At 32.7% G+C, this 17,960-nt stretch overlaps 1 protein-coding gene across 1 annotated transcript in view; it reads right to left on the minus strand.

The window, feature by feature from the left end:
* Positions 1 to 1,437: 1,437 nt before the first annotated feature.
* LOC102801555 (SH2 domain-containing adapter protein F-like) overlaps positions 1,438 to 17,960 on the minus strand; it is a 66,748-nt gene continuing 50,225 nt past the window's right edge. Inside the window, exons 4-6 of the mRNA XM_006816205.3 lie at positions 10,881 to 11,118; positions 9,115 to 9,237; positions 1,438 to 5,013 (exon numbers count right to left, since the gene is read on the minus strand). Coding sequence (XP_006816268.1) covers positions 4,830 to 5,013; positions 9,115 to 9,237; positions 10,881 to 11,118 — 545 coding nt within the window. The 3' untranslated portion in view covers positions 1,438 to 4,829. The remainder of the gene's footprint in view (positions 5,014 to 9,114; positions 9,238 to 10,880; positions 11,119 to 17,960) is intronic.

Below are 17,960 nucleotides of genomic sequence, written 5' to 3' on the forward strand. Positions count from 1 at the left end.
AATTGTGCGCACTACACACACGTGTTTAGTCGTGATCCAATAACTGCTTAAGTCTTCTAGTGTGCATGCCTGAAGATGTCACAATAATTGACATAAAACAAAATACCAGAGTATACGTCCTCGTGCATCGTACACTACGGTATTCGATGAGAACAATGCCGTACGTAGCATGCGATGCACAAGAACGTGAATTCCGCTATTTTGTGTATAACATTATTAATATATAAATATATTATTATTATGAGTATATGATGATTTGAGGCTATGACGTTTAGTTATTTTCATAATGATATTGATACATTGTCATGGAACATCTCGTGAGTATTTAGACTCAGTTCCAGGCCTAGCAGTTGAGCAATAAACACCTTGGCTACATGTGCTCCTCTCCAGTGTGTTATTCTCCTCCCGGATTTGGTGACCGATACTCACTTGGTTCACTCTGCCTTGAGAAGTCTGTTCTCAATTTACATAGTGCAATAACGAAAATTACTGGAGTGCTCACGGCCATAGGTTACAGAGCTGGACGTATAATAATGTTATATTTTTGTAATTTATACATGCGTCGTTCATGTAACATATAATAAATGTTATACAGAAATGGTAGTTTTTTTTCTTCATGTATTTGCTCCAAAAGGGCCATTCACCTAGTAAATTGAACAAACGTAAAATTCATATTCAAATGAACCTGTACACACAAGTACAACTGAAGTCATGCTACTCACATTATTGCTATTATTGGTGCGTGCAATGACGATTATAAAGTGTACATATTGGGATACACATATCAATTTATATTAAGCAATAGTTTGGTATATCATTTGTGTGAAACTCGTATATATGCTAGGTGGTTGTCATGGCATTATGTTTATGTATTTTGTTAGATGCACACACTTTATTACGACTGTTCGAAATGACGCGAATACGTAACAAATTAAAATACCATCCATATTTGCGCTTATCGTCGTCCTTCTGATATTTTACAAACTTTACTCTCCTAATTAACTAAACTGACTGAACTTAAATGGTCACATATTTGTAAGTGTGGTACATATACCAATCACACAACGTAAGTGAATAGATGACTCATTGTGGACAACTACTACGATTTCAAAAGATTCCATTAATCCACATTGAAATAGGCACTGCGTTGTTAAATGATTTGAAAAAATGCGAGATCGATACAAGAAATGTATTCACCCTTGTAGCCATGCTGTTATTAATGTAATGGTAAATGTAGAAATTGCAAAGAACGTGGAAAACGGAGTGAAACACGCAGACCACCCGACAAGCAATGCTACTAAGATTTCCACAACTTAAGTAGTTTTCTACTCAGTTATCCAAACAATTCAGTGACATGCATAGTATATAACTGGAAGCTGCATTGGAACATTCAAATATCATACAACTTACACACGTACCAAGAAAAAAGAAGAGGTATATGGAAACGAACAAATCAAACATATATATTTCTGAAATATACACAACATGAAAACAATAATTACATTAATACACAATACAACTGAACCTCACAAAATATTATTCAGTTTTATTTATAAACAAACAAATGCGTAATAACTATTATTGCATGAACCAAGTATCGTTGCATATATAAATTATTGAAAAGCAACAGGCATACGACTTTTATAAATAGAAGCCATGTTCCGGTTTATACGGAAACACTAGACGCAATCCGACTTAAACGGCCACAGTAGAAGACATGTTCCGGTATACATGGCCACCATAGAAGACATGTAAATATGTGAAAGTGAAATTTTTGTAAACTGGAGTACACAAACTTTTATAATATATACTGACCATTATATTTTTTTTATCCAACTAACTCGGCATTTGGAAAATTTCAAAATGAACAATTATAATGAGGCCATTATATATACGAAATAAAATCATTAAACAATCTTGTGTAAAAATGTTTAGATTAGAAGTGATTTGGCTATTACGTTTTTGACTGCAATACATTATTATCCTAAACACTGAATACCAAATGTCTCAAAGGTATTGCTTTTTATGGACAACATCTAAATGATATCAGTTTAACCATTACTATTCATGTATGTAACAGAGATGATATTAACAATACATACTTTTTCTGTCAAGGTTTAGGTCAAAACTTACTAGACAAATGGTTCGCAAATTGCATTTAACAAATGTTGATAAATGCATTAAATATCCAATATTTATAATTAGTGATTATTTCAGGTAATACACAAAATATTACTAAATGTGCAACAAGAATGTGAATTCTTTTTGTTGAATTGGTATTGGTATTTTCACCTGCCACAAAAGGGTGAAAGGATCATTAAATGTAAGACATTACTTGGTAATCATGACCAGCCAATTACAATGCGATCAGAACTGTGAACAAGGTGTTTCATTTCTCTCATAACTGGAAATGGTATATGGATCGATTTATATACAGTGCTGAACCTGCTATGACTGTGCCCTATTTGCAAGACAGCAGAATATTTACAATCAAAAAGGTCTACCGTGATGCAGTTGCAATAAATAAAACTTCCTCTCCTCTCCAATAGTTTACTTTGTTTGGTAACCATACCCAACGTAAAGAAATGTGTACCCAACCTTTCTGGACTTATTTCAGTGTCAATATTCATTCATACAAATCGACTGAACTAAAACAGACTAAAACAGGAAACCTATGAGTTATACAGACAACTACATGGCTATACTAATGAAGACTTATATCAATGACACACGATTTAACGGTACTAAGTTTTTTTCTACATGTAGTGTAATGATACATGACCTTACAAGTTCTGCTTCGACAGGCAAATATCATAAGGGAAATAAAAAGACTCAAATGGCATTTCGAGAATTTGTCTTGGTGAGAACAAGATATGGATACACACAATTATAATTGGTATATTGTCATCCATGGAGTGAAAATACAAGCAACTTACACTACATGTATTTCTAAGAAATGGTCCCAAATTTTTACATAAGCTCAGCAACACAATTTTAATTAGATATGAGAATCATATTTTACATAGTTCGAAATTCACTAAATATTATTTTTAATGTTTTAAACTCCAATTTTCATCTCCAGCTGTTGTCTACAGTTACAAACTCCTCTGCCTGCCACTTATTGAACATTCGAGCAATCTGAGACCATTCCTAACTTCACTGGAAGAACACTTGAATAATAATTAGATTATCTAAACTGATTTACACTTGGTATGTATATAATATATTGCAAATCAGAGAACCCTACAGTAAACGCATAAACACAGTCTTAAGATTTGCAATAGATACAACATATATGTAATGTGCAGAAAATTGGAAAAAAAAAAAACGGTTTCAAGTTAAATGCATACATATAGATAGAAAGTAACAATGTAAAAACAAATATATTCTTATGTAAAAATAAAGGCAATTAATATTCTTATATTATGTATACCTGGGTAGTTTATGACCAACTCCACACTCGTCCAAATTGAATAACAAAGAAATCACTACTAAATCAAATATACAACTTACAGAACAATTGCACATATATATATATATATATATAAGTATACTGTATGTATACTTTCTTAAAACAACAAACATGATTGCAATGGCTAACAACAAATCAATTGAAAGTGCATTCAATCTGTATATTAGTAATCAATGGAAACGAAAATACTACTTATGGAGCAACTCAGTGCAAATTAACCTATGACCTACAGTATGAAAAATGACTTGCTTCATGAGGAGGATGCATGTTTTTTTTACAATGAGTATGTCAGGTCACAGTTACCACAACCACGGGTTGACCAGATTATAAATCATTGTGAGGTAAATCATATTCTTAGTTTTCTTAGAAACATTTAAATTAGAATATGTGTGTTTAGACAATCTTTTACTGAGAAATTGCACAGATGAATGAATGAATGAATGAATTAACAAACTGATTGACAATGGATAGATGGATGGAATCAATGACTACATTGTAGAATGGATGGATGGATGGATGAATGAATGAAAATGAATGAATGAATGGATAGAATCAATGACTACATTGTAGAATGGATGGATGGATGAATGAATGAATGAATGAATTGGATTGATGATTGCATGGTTGATAAATAGGCGAATATACAGAGAAAAGGAAGAACAGATAAGTAAATCAAATAGAATATATGATGGATGGATGACACTTGTATGGTGATGTATAAGGATAGATGGAAGAATGTATTAATGAATGAATGAATGAATAAATGAATGAATGAACAAAACATTCATCTGCAACACAGATACGATTACTGGTTACAGACTGTACGTAGAACTGACTGAATACGGTACAAATCAATAAAAACAATGGATTACATCTATCACATATATACGATTACATTGTTATGTGACTTAATGCTATAATCTAAAGTGATATGTAGAGTAGAAACATGGATGTCAAATTATATCTCTAATGATAATTTGTTGTAATAGGTGCATAATTTGCATATTAGCCATAACTGGGATTTCAACGATGATATCTAGTATGTAAAACATGTTGCAATGCTTCCACAAAATTATGAATAAATTTACATACATTAGTGAACTGCCCAAAGTGTATTAGTCTTTGGTATATGAGGTAAAATAAAACAAAACATAGTCTATACATCTTTGGCAGTTAACAGAGAAAAACAACAAAATAATCTATGCGTCTTCAAGGTGTTCAGGTTTATACATGTGACCAGCAACGAGTGGGTTTATCGTAATTAGCCTGCGGGATGAAAAGACCCATTATGGCACCCACAGAATGCAACAGCTTTATCACAAATATAGATGTAGGTATGGGACACCGGGAGATTTTTTCAAAGGAGTTGACTTGTGATTGGGTGAAGTAATCGCATGTGTTCTGCACCTTTGATGTTGAGTTTATTTTTAGAATAGTGATCTATGATATCAGGAATCATGTGGAATGGCTTGCTGAATTCACCGAGAATGTAACCTTCTTTGTGTCTTACAATCTTCATATGCATGAATCCTCTTGCACTCCTAGAAATGAACAAGGTAGAGGTTTATTACATGCATATGCAATACATGTTTTAGAACAGAAAAGCCCAGGGTCCAGTGATCAAATTCTGCATTGACTGCTGTCATTTGTACAAACCATTGATACACAGCTGTTAATTATCCAAGTTTAGCTGGATTTTTGTTGTAATAATTATTGTATGCTTAAATTTTCATGAATATTCAATACAAGGGGTTTAGAAAAGGAACATACAGGTAGTAATTCACACTCCAGTTAAGCACGTATTGACTGTTGCCATGGGTACAGACTGTGTTGCTATGCGGAGAACATGTGATCAAGCTTACAAAAGTTCAAATGAATTTTGTTAACATGTATGGGTTTGTTTTGGAGACTAAAATCAGGAGTTTTTCTATAAAAAAAGTGTTAAGAGGGAGCACACCTCTGAAGCGTGTAATTATAGGTCCTAAAACCTCAGAAATTAAGACATTATAATCTGATGAGTATTTTGATATGCAGGTGCTGCGCCCTTGTTTCTCTGTCTGGAAGAACCCTTTAAAGTTCATGTATATGATCTGGGAGGCATGTAATACAAATAGTAGAATACTTCATTTTCGCTTGGAATTTATTTTCGCTGAAGGGATGATTCAGTGAAAATAAAATTTAGGGAATATACTTTTTTTCCTATATTTCACATTAAACTCATCAAAAATCAGTGAAAATAAATTCCATACAAAACGCCCAAAAAGCCTTTTCAGCGAAAATTAATTCCAGCGAAAATAATACAGTCTGAATACGAGTGTTTGTGTCACCTTGCACAAGGAGAACAAGTCTGCAAAGTGATTTCCGGTGCAAATAATCTGAAGGCAGGAAATTGTGATTAGATAGTTTGAGGGCATTTGCAATGACCAAATTTCATGAAATTTGCATTTTACATACAAATACATGTAGGTGTTGTATATTTCCCATGATGCATTACCATGAAGAGTGGCGTATGTATATTTGGTACTCAGAGTCAATAATGTGTTTACACATGGAATTAAAGTGAAGAGTATGTTAAATACACTATTACAGAATGACATTTAGAGATTAATCAATATTCGCAAAATTCATGACAATTCTCAGTACCACAAATACCATGCATCTATTCGATTCAGCATTGAACACATGATTTTTAAACTTCCGGGGGTCAACACATTTTGTGTTCTATAGTACAAATCACAGACAGCACACAATATTTTATACAGAAAAGCAAACATCAGTGATCCATCAGCCATTGTAGAAGTGACGTCATGTCTGCTACATGTGTTTTTGTATTCTATGTGTTTTTTGTATTTTCATTGAAGGAAATGATATAAATGATATAAATGCAATTTTCAGTGTCATTTTGATGTTAAATTTGTCATCTCTATTCAAACTTATAATGGCTATTTTTACATATCACTGAAACACATCAGCTCATTTCAATGTATGCAGAGGGTCTGCAAGGGGTATTTTCATAAGCTGTAATCAATTGTTTTTATTTTCGTAATAATGTAATTTAAATAAATAAAAAACGTAAATTCGTAGACATGGGCAAGGTGTAAAATGTAATCAGCTATTTTATTCGTCCGTAATTTGTACAAAGATCTTATATTTTTGTAAGCGTATAAAGCATTTTCCACATTAAATGTCGTAATTCTTACGCAATTTTCAATTTTGATTCTTAAACACAAATTATCAAATATATTATAAAAATGTAATTAGGAATTTGATTCATCTGCAAAGTGTAAGAACCTATTTTTACTGTAAATGGAACTTTCATTTTATTTCCTGTAAAAAAGTAAAATGCCTTTTTTATTTCCTGTAACCTGTACCGGGTACCTCCCCCCCCAATGCAATATTAGTTGATATACATCATAAGATACCAATAAAAAATACTACCCTTGACTGAGAATCCGAAATAAGAAAATATTTGGTCTTATAAGCCATTATTTTTCAGAAATTATTTACACAGCAACAAGTGAAATATTACAGATCAGTTGAGATTTGGAACCAAGTTTAAAACATGTCTATTTGTTTTGTGTTAATTTTCAACCTATTCACTTAATAAATATTCAATCTTTATTATGTCTTCATGATGAGCCAATTTTTGTTTCACGTTTTTAGCGGCTTTAAATTAAACCGATTGGGTGCATATTTAATTTATAAAATTAAAATTTACTCAAATATTTCCACATTTTTTGGACAATTTCTAACAAATTGATAAAGTATCAGTTCTTCTATTGCGTTACGCAAATGTTTACTTTGTCAACTATTTCCCATGGTGCAATGTGCAAAACACAGTGAGAATATTCCAGAGATGCACACACTTGAGGTACTGAGAATGGTCATTTATTTCCCATGATGCATTACCATAATGAGTGACATAATGTAAATTTGATACTGGAAGATCTAGCAAGATAACCTGCCCACACAGGGAATTTAATGAGTAGTACCTTAAACACACTATTACACCTGAATCACACTTAATGAGAGACGGCCTATTGAGAAACCCTTATATGGAAAGCTATCTACGATAAGTGGAACTAATGATAGCCTGACTCAATCTTTTTTTATTCACAGAAAACACAATGGCTGCTCAAGTGAATGCAATTTGTATATGGACATACATGACAAAATTTAGTTGTATGATTTTTTTGATTTTTCTATGCCTACTACTAAGCGACATGGATGAATCTAAAATATTACCCATTCACAAAATTGCTTACTTTGACAAATAAAAGCGACACCTGAAATAAAGGAATCTGAAATTAGTGGTAAATAAATTCCAAACTAATTTACAATGGAAATTTCATACGTTAAGATTTTTAATATCAACCAAAAATATTGATCAAAAAATCTTCAGCTAATTGGAATTTACGTATATTTGGTTCGAAATTAAATAAAATACAATTGTTGGCATGGAAACTGTTCTGTTGTTCAAAGCATTGATTCATAAATATTTTGACATTTCAACAAATTATTAACACATCACATACTGACACCTTTTGTAGCCATTTATTTCAGCTACCCTGCAAGCTTTCCTGTGTCAACTGTGACCAATAGTTAGAAAAAGTGAAGAAAAAAACTTGGGGTCTCTGAACTACTTTTTTTTAAATTACAAATCTCAATTTGATGTGTTTTGATTATTCTTCAATTCAAAATGGCCACCAGAGTAAGGTTTAAAGCAATCACAAAGTCATTGTTTCCATGAAAACAAGTTAGGAAACCCTCTCATGTTATTTTCCAATGTCATGTATTGGGGGAAAGAATCAAGAAAATATAAAGTATTTTAATGCTTTATAGATTTTCATAATTTTTATCTATTTAGCTACATCAAGACACCTCTGCAAAGCAAAGAAAAATTATTTGTACTATTCCAAGAGTTATGTTTTCACTTTAGAATTGTGCAGACTAACAATATTTTAAATTGAAATGGCCACATGTAATCATAATATTAAATTGAAATGGCCACATGTAATCATAATATTAAATTGAAATGGCCACATGTAATCATAATATTAAATTGAAATGGCCACATGTAATCATAATATTAAATAATACAATATTTAATAGATTTTTTTCAAAAACCTCAACAAATAATGTTATGTTATTTGCCCCCCAGGCACAATGGTTACTCAGCAGTTTGTTCCTTATTGAAACAGTCATAATAACACAAGATTTAAAATAAAGCTGGTATTATATGGACTGTTTAATCATCTACTAGAGGTAGAAATATTAGAAGAGGGAAACCAATTAAGTTGATATAATTTATCGCCTATTTATAGTAGTTGTACATATGAACTAGAGAATATATTTACTTTTGGTTACTAAGATTATCATGCTATCACATAAATATATTTTTATTTTATTTTTTTTTACAACATTTGGAATTTCAGATTACAGATTAAATTAGTGGGATATGTATATCCTACCTTATTAGGAAATTTGAATTCCAAATAAAGAACAATTGTTTGTTAATTTGTTTCCAAGATGGCTTCTCTGCTTCATAAATGAAAAATGTTCTACAAATAATAACTCCCAGATACTCTGATAACGATTATCTAAGACATGCATTTATCTTAAAAACAGAGAGAAGTACTTACTTAAGTGATAATGAATAGTCTTTGGCACTACCACTCTCGCTTTGTCTCACTAAAAAACTCCAATCATCATAAATTCTAAGAATACTCTCTGCCTCGTGTCGGGATAATTTACCATGATACCACCTAGGAAAATACATTATAATCAAAAAACAATCAAATAATCATAATCTAACAGATACACCTTTTATTGTATTTATTTATTTATATTTATTGCCTCAAGATGAGTGATGCAAGGCAAGGCAAGGCAAATGAAAAATGCACAATATATGTGCTATGCAATGGCGATACATGTACATGTACATGTAGCACAAATGTAGAAATAGTGACGGCCAAAAAACCCGTAGTGCATAATGCAATTACCATACAAATAAAAAACAAAAAAATAGGCCAATGGCCTGATGCTCAACGGCTATTGTACAAAAGATTAGTGCTGTATATGACAAATACCCCAAAAGGCAGTGAGTGAGACAATAAAACATAATGCTGAAAAGTGGAATTTTTTACAAAAATAACAGAAATATTAAATAAAATTAGAATCAAAGAGAGCCTAAAAAGAACTCCAGTGTGTTGAGAGAATAACATAACATGATATTTGCAATTATCTGAATTTGTAATACGTGTATATACCAAGTTTTGTTGAAATATGTTGAATGGTTCTTGAAATAGCACCCAAATAGCTTGAATTTCACTAGCTGATATGCAAATTATCTAATTTCCACCAAAAACAAAATATATCTGGAAACTGCCCCAACACATCTATGCATCAATTTTATTTAAACATATTAAATGGTTCTCAAGATATCACCAAAATAGCCTAAATACTGGTATGTAAATTAGGCAATTTGCATAATTTTCCACCAAAATCAATCATGTCTATATACATTTAAATATGTTGAGTGGTTATGTTTTCATTACAATCACAATAGACCAATCAAAGAAAACTTAGAACTCCCATGTGCTATGTGAGAATGAGAAACAGTTGGGAAACATTACATATCTCCCTGTGAGCATATAATTTCAATATGGCATCATTGTATAATATTCCTAAGTTTTGTCCATTTTCTGACAACTGTAGTGCATTAAGGAAAAGGTAATGAAAAAAATCACGAATTTCTGAAATTTTTGATAAATTTGGCCACTTTTAGTGACAGGGTGAAGTGTCATCCAAGCTACATGTGTACTGGTTTTGAAGAACAAGTCAAAAGCACTATTTTTGATGAAAAATGACAAAATATTTGCTAAAAATAGAGAATTGAAGATGTCAACACAAAATGAACAAATCTGATAGAGGTCCACCCAAGGTATATACCACGCGAGTTTGAGTGCAATCGGACCATCAGTTTCAGAGAAGAAGTCGAAAATAGCATTTTTGACCAAAAAATTTTTTTTTAAATATTCGCCAAAATTAGGAAATTGAAAATTTCCTTACCAAATTAACAAAACTGATAGAGGACAACCCAAGGCACATGCACTATCAATATCAGCACTGTAGACCACTTAGTGTCATAGTAGCATAGAAGAAATTTTAAAGTTTTGGGGGGCTAATTTGCATAATTTTTGGCAGATCAACTTCTCATGAACAAATTACCATCTACACTCATCAAGGCATCCACACACCAAAAATCGAGTCAATCGGTTTGCCGGTTTTTGAGAAGAAGTCGTGCACAGACAGACAAATAGATAGACGGACGCAGGACAGAAACCCATCCCAAAGGCTTCAGCGGACCTATGGTATGTTTAGTCAAAAAAAAGTTAGCAATATTTACTTTTGTTCCTCTAATGGTATACTTGGATCTATTGTTTCTCCCAGTGTTTCAATTCTTGGTTTGATATCCAATTTCAAACCTGTTTTCTTTGGTGACTGACGTGGACTATCGGTAGTTTTCATGTTTTCTAAAGTCTTCGGAGACTGAGGACATTGTATCGGCTCTGACATCTTGGAATAATCTATGGTAAATTTTTTTGGTGACTCCATTCTCTTGGGTGATTCTAATTCTGCATCGCCTGTAGTAATTATAGAAAGAGTCAATAAAAGAAATTAATTAATAAACAATAAAATAAACAATTAAATATACTGGTAGTTCCTCATAGCGCAATTTGACCAAATATGGTGTAATGGTTAACGTATCTACCCAGATTACAGTTTTGCTAACATTTCCACTCAACAGTAAAAATATAATTGCCAGGTTGCGACATTGATAGTGGAAAAATAGACACCAGTCGGAGAGGAGATTAAAACTGTGGAATACTTTATTTTCGCTGGAATTAATTTTTGCTGAAAAGGCTTTATGGGCATTTTGCTTGGAACTTTCACTGATTTTTGATGAGTTTAATTTTGAAATATAGGAAAAAAAGTATATTCGCTGGATTTTATTTTCACGGAATCATCCCTTCAGCGAAAATAAATTCCAAGCGAAAATAAAGTATTCTTAGTACAGTATTGTCCTGAACCTAAAGATTTACACAAAATCATTGATGAAACAAATCACAATTTCAAAATATAAAACCATTGAAGCTGTTATAATCTTATCTGGATTACATCACAATTGTTAACTTTTAACGAAATAATAAAAATTGAAATGTCAAATCGAGTTTCATTCGGATGAGCTACACTATGATGCATATGCAGACAAAATTACAGACATTACAGTGAGAGAATAATCCAAGCATTAAAGTATCTAAGCTGTATTACGACTATATAACTGTATAATTGCACTGTGGCACGCATAGGCCATTACTCTTGATATATTGTGTCTCATAAATACATACAAACCGTTATTATAGTTTGGATTTAAACTCCCCACATACACGTACGTGTTATTCGGACACTAACCGTCGGAATGCCCAACTTTTGTCGCCTTTACACAAAATATGTTTGTGAATCCGTAGATGTTTTACATATACGTTCAAAATGGGAAATTAAGTCAATTCGGTGAAAATGATGAATTATAGAAATAAACATAAAATATACATTTTCACGTTGTACCAACATTTAGGTCTGAAAAAATGGTCCCGCTTTTAGGAATAAGAACACAAGAATTGGAAGAATTCAATGAAATTGGGATTTCTCTATTAAAATTGGTTATAATATCATGTTTTGCGATATAACAAAGAAATGGTCTATTCTCATTGGTATATACCATGTGAAACTTCTACACAAGACGTTAAATGGGCAATGCTTGAGGTCAATGCATGTAGCCATCTACTGGTAAATGAATGTAATTGAATCTTATCATTTCACAATTTGTCATTTACTTGGCAGAAAATTAACCTATTATTAAACGTATGTACAATATAATATTGTCAAGGGCGAGTTTGTCTGCCCAGCACAAAGGTTTGACTGTGGTCGACTGACACATAGCAGTGAAAAAGAGCTACATCACTTGTCTCCTCTTTTCTTTTTGGCTAAAAGCCATTATAGTACAATGTATCCTCGTTAAAATGAGTGATGGATTATATATGGTAACTGGAATCAACTCTAATAACCTGTAAATGGAATTTCCAATCAAATAATTAAAAAATAAACTCAACAAATTTTTATATCACCGGGTCCCAAAACGATGAAAATTTGAGAAACCAACATTACAAATTCTATCACAGTTTATCTACAAATAATTTACATTTAATTCAGTTCTGTACATTCAAAATATCGCCGATTTACAAAACAGCTATCTTAAAATTATCTAAGGCGATGGTGATTGGTTACCACTCAAGAGCAGCTGCCCTACTATCTCAGATAAGGCAATTAGAGTTAATGGAGGTCTCGGGTCAAATTGAACTTAGTCAGAAAAAAAAATTAAATTTGGTACAAAGAGAAACTGCATATATTCAGTCATATTTCAATGTCATACAGGGTTATGCAGTGATTATTATTTTTTTAAATGTCAACTCAAACTTAAGAACAAAATGAGTTATATGATCACAGACAGACGTCAATAAACTGAGTTTCCATGATGCATTAACTAGGACACAGGTTACATAAAAAAAGTAGCAATTATATCAACATTATCGATCAGCAGCTGTCTACACTTTTATTTCATCGGTGAATTGATGTTTTATTTTTGATGTGTAAAAATGTGTTTTACATCAACGCATCTAGTATAGGATGAAAAAAAAAGATTGAAGATTTGTATGCAGGAATTTCATGAGTAGATTTGATGCCTTAACTTTTATGGTGAAGTCTTGATTGGGAGTAAAGGTGTATAGAAAGCACACATTGATTACTGTGGAATACTTTATTTTTGCTGGAATTAATTTTCGCTGAAAAGGTATTTTGGGCGTTTTGCTTGGAATTTATTTTCACTGATTTTTGATGAGATTAATGTAAAATATAGGAGAAAATGTATATTCGCTGGATTTTATTTTCACAGAGTCATCCCTTCAGCGAAAATAGCGAAAATAAATTCCAAGCGAATATAAAGTATTCTACAGTACTGTTACTCATAGTTTGATGAGTAAATTATACAGCTGTTTCTGTAGATTAATTTCTTTGGATTAATTGATGATACAATACACTGTCTATGTAAACATGTGTCTGTTTACTTAGGAAACTAATTATATTAATTGTCATTGTTGAAGAATTTAATTGGCTGGCAAGCTGTCTTTGAAAGAAAGGGTCTGGTTATCACTCTTGATGAGTCTTGGTAAACAATGAGAGTGTATACTTTGGTAAAGTGTCCGGTTAACAGGGAAAGTGTATACATGCATTGTTAACGAGACTGGGACGCAAAAAAAGTATATACTCTGTTAACATGTGTGGATAAAAAGAAAATAATAAACTGTATTTCCATCGATGTCTAACAAACAGTACAATGGCTTAACATTGGAAGGCGATGATCGTCGTGCCACACATCCACGTGATATGGGTCTCATTTCTCAACAAATATGGCGACTTTGACTGTTAGGCAGGATAACAGATACAAACTGAGAAGTTACTAAGTTTTAACTAGGTAATTGCGGTGGTGATTGGAAGGCATCAAAGGATCCACCAGCGGTAATTAGTGCATGTTGAAACTAGGTCAAAACGTGCGAGTTACATTAAAAGAGCACATTGGATTGTGGGAAAATCAATGTTTATCAACACAAATGTCGCACATGTACAGTGCAACGACCAGCTTCCTTTAAATTATCTTATAATTTAGACACTAAAGGCTGTCTACAGCTACTTTACAATTTTAATACACACTCGTAACGCCATACCCTGGTTTTAATGAAACGTTATTACTTTCTATTACAGCTGTCTTGAGCGACTAATTTGTCAAACAATGTACACACCATGATTGGCTTGTTTATCACTTGACTAGGGAGCACGTTATTTAAAGTAGCAAACATGACATGTGAAATATCAATGCTGATTTTTGTATGATGACGAAAAGTTAAATTCACGTTGTACATTTAGCACATAATCAAACAAAATATTATAATGCCAGACCCCCCCCCCCCCCCCCCCAATAAATTGTTCAGCAGATTCGCCACAAATTTCCAAATGTAACACGACAACGAAAATATACAGCAACAGTTATTTATTATAGTTTCACCAATGGTTCACTCTTTTGGGAATATATTCCTGTGTTACTATTGTGGTCTTTGTCGAAGGTTAACATAATCTAGAATTAGCAGAAAACTATATTTTATGTATAAAACAAAAAAAGTCATAAACAAATCTTAGTTCACTACTGTATTTTTACTTGAAAAATCAACTGATCAAGTTGTCTCTTGGGTCTGGCCTAATGATACATTTTGTTGATATCAATTGAGAACCTTATAGTTGATTGTACATAAAAGCACTGGATTATTAAAATTAAATTTTTTTTTGAAAATAGGCTCACATATGATAAGCACATATAATACTGATAGAGTAAATGAGGTACATACAATGTATGTACAAATCACTTTTCACCAAAAAGCACGAAGTTACACAATAAACGTGCGAAGTGATACAAGAACACATTTTTGATGTGGACCGTTATTTGTGGTGATAAGGTTAGAGTTGGTGGGTCTTTAAACATGTGACAATTCTGTGTCTGAGATCATTTGTCTGATCTTAGGAGACATGTGTGTCCACTCTTCAAATATGGCTGCCACATTTTAACGACTACTGTAAAATTTAACTGTTTCACCACATCTACCTCAAATGTTAACTGTAAACCTTCGCCATGATCAGCAGTTTAATGTAGGTCAAATAATATGAGACAGTAAAGCAGTGGATATAACTGCAGGCATAGTCTAATTGTTTTATAAACTTATTACTGAGTCTGTATAACAAGTAACTGCAACGCATGGATGACTTTGAAACAGCAATGGGAATCTCTGTATAGTTTAATAGTTGTGGAGATTCTTATCCCAGGGCTATAGATTAGACATCAGTTCAGTGAATATATGTGTCTTTGTATTAAGATTTATGTAGACCTTGGCATGTGAATCATCCCCGCTGAATCACGATGGTCAGTGAGGACTGCACAGCATACCAAATACAGGTCATCGGGGACTGTATTGTACGGAGATACAGGTGAAGCATTGATGTATTGAAAACTAGTACAGTTCAGTTTCTTACTCTTGCTATAATTGAGTTAATTCATTCAACTACTGTAGTTGTACATGTATCTGGGCTGTACCTGTAACTTAAGTGTTTATTAAGCCACTGCATCCTTGACTGAATTATATGAGGAAGGGAAATTCTAGTTTTCAAGAATGTGATTTGAAGAAACAAGTGTCAATCTGAAATAGATTCACTGTTCAGCAAAGCACAGTCTTGGAATAATAAATGTATGCTTACTTAAACATCATAGTGGAGAAATAAATAAAATAAAATTGAAATATGTTTGAAAATGGCTTGAATTAATTGATGTGATTTGTGTTGATTAGTATCATAACATATTGAACAGCTGTGATTTTTTTGTTAAATATAACACATAAAAACAAGCAGCCTCTCGGCTGAGATAGCTCCGCTATTAGCAATGCACATTTCAATTAAAGAACAAAAGATAACATTAGAAAATGAACAATATGCATAGTATCAATGCAATAGGACTTGCTGTTTTTAACAAGAATTCAAAAATATCATTTTTGACCATAAATGATTGTGGTTTTTAACAAGAAGTCGAAAATATCACTTTTTACCAAAAATGCCAAAAATATTTACCAAAATTAGAGAATTGAAGATATCATTACAAAATGAACAAATCTGAAAGAGCTCCACATGTAGTACCTATATATGTAATATCAAAGCAATTGGACTTGCCGTTTTTAACAAGAAGTCGAAAATATCACTTTTTACCAAAAATGACAAAAATATTCACCAAAATTAGAGAATTGAAGATATGATCATGAAATGAACAAATCTGAGAGAGGTCTACCTAAGGTACATATACACCAAGTATCAAAGCATTCAGGCTTGTAGTTTTCAAGAAGAAGTCGAAAAAGTAAAACATTGACACGGACGACGACGGACAATCACTCATATGATAAGCTCCGCTCGACAAAGTCGACAGCGGAGCTAAAAAAACCCATTCATGACTATGTGATAATGATTGTAAATTTATAAATCCGTGATGGGGAGCACGAATGTACTGGGGATTTAATTCATGCTACGGTATGCTGGCTAACGACTTTAGTTTACCATAATGGGAAGTAAGTCTGTGGAAGATCTGATTGTGCATAAAAAATCCTGGTGGTTACTGATACATAGACAGTACATCTGAGCAGTAATTCAATGATACAACCAAACAAATAATACATTTTCAAAAAAATTCCCTAAATAGCCGTTTCGAGATTCAGTATTAATTACTTTACATAGAAAATCAGAAAGCAGTAAAGTAGGAAACAAACATACTAGTTAAGGTTTTATAATATTTTGAGAAAAGAATTACAAGAAAAATCGAATGAAATGTACAACTAAATGCAGAAGGGCATTCCTGTCATCTTTAAAGTGGCATTAGCCGTGATTTTGAAATTTGTTTGTTTAAATATAACCACATAATGATGACCAAATCTTACCGAATAATCATTTTAGAGACGACTGCATAGACAAAGTGACCCTACACAAGGCTTTGAATGAGGATAAAATGGGATTTGAAAACTAAGGGTTGAATAATCGCCATTCTGTTGAAATCAGTCAAATGATGGTGATCGTGGAAAATCACCAAGCACGACAAACACTACTATGGGAAATGACACATAAAATCATCATTGATACACTCACATGTATCTGAGACAGGTGGGTTATACAGTTGTTAACATGGTAAAACACATTCACATGTAGCTGACACAGGTGGGTTACACAGTTGTTAACATGGTAAAACACACTCACATGTAGCTGACACAGGTGGGTTATACAGTTGTTAACATGGTAAAACACACTCACATGTATCTAACACAGGTGGGTCACACAGTTGTTAACATGGTAAAACACACTCACATGTATCTGACACAGGTGGGTCACACAGTTGTTAACATGGTAAAACACACTCACATGTATCTGACACAGGTGGGTCACACAGTTGTTAACATGGTAAAACACACTCACATGTATCTGACACAGGTGGGTTACACAGTTGTTAACATGGTAAAACACACTCACATGTAGCTGACACAGGTGGGTTACACAGTTGTTCACATGGTAAAACACACTCACATGTATCTGACACAGGTGGGTTACACAGTTGTTAACATGGTAAAACACACTCACATGTATCTGACACAGATGGGTCACACAGTTGTTAACATGGTAAAACACACTCACATGTATCTGACACAGGTGGGTTACACAGTTGTTAACATGGTAAAACACACTCACATGTAGCTGACACAGGTGGGTTACACAGTTGTTCACATGGTAAAACACACTC

Source organism: Saccoglossus kowalevskii, chromosome 13, assembly GCF_978046115.1.
Source record: "Saccoglossus kowalevskii chromosome 13, keSacKowa6.1, whole genome shotgun sequence".
Taxonomy (NCBI): domain Eukaryota; kingdom Metazoa; phylum Hemichordata; class Enteropneusta; family Harrimaniidae; genus Saccoglossus; species Saccoglossus kowalevskii.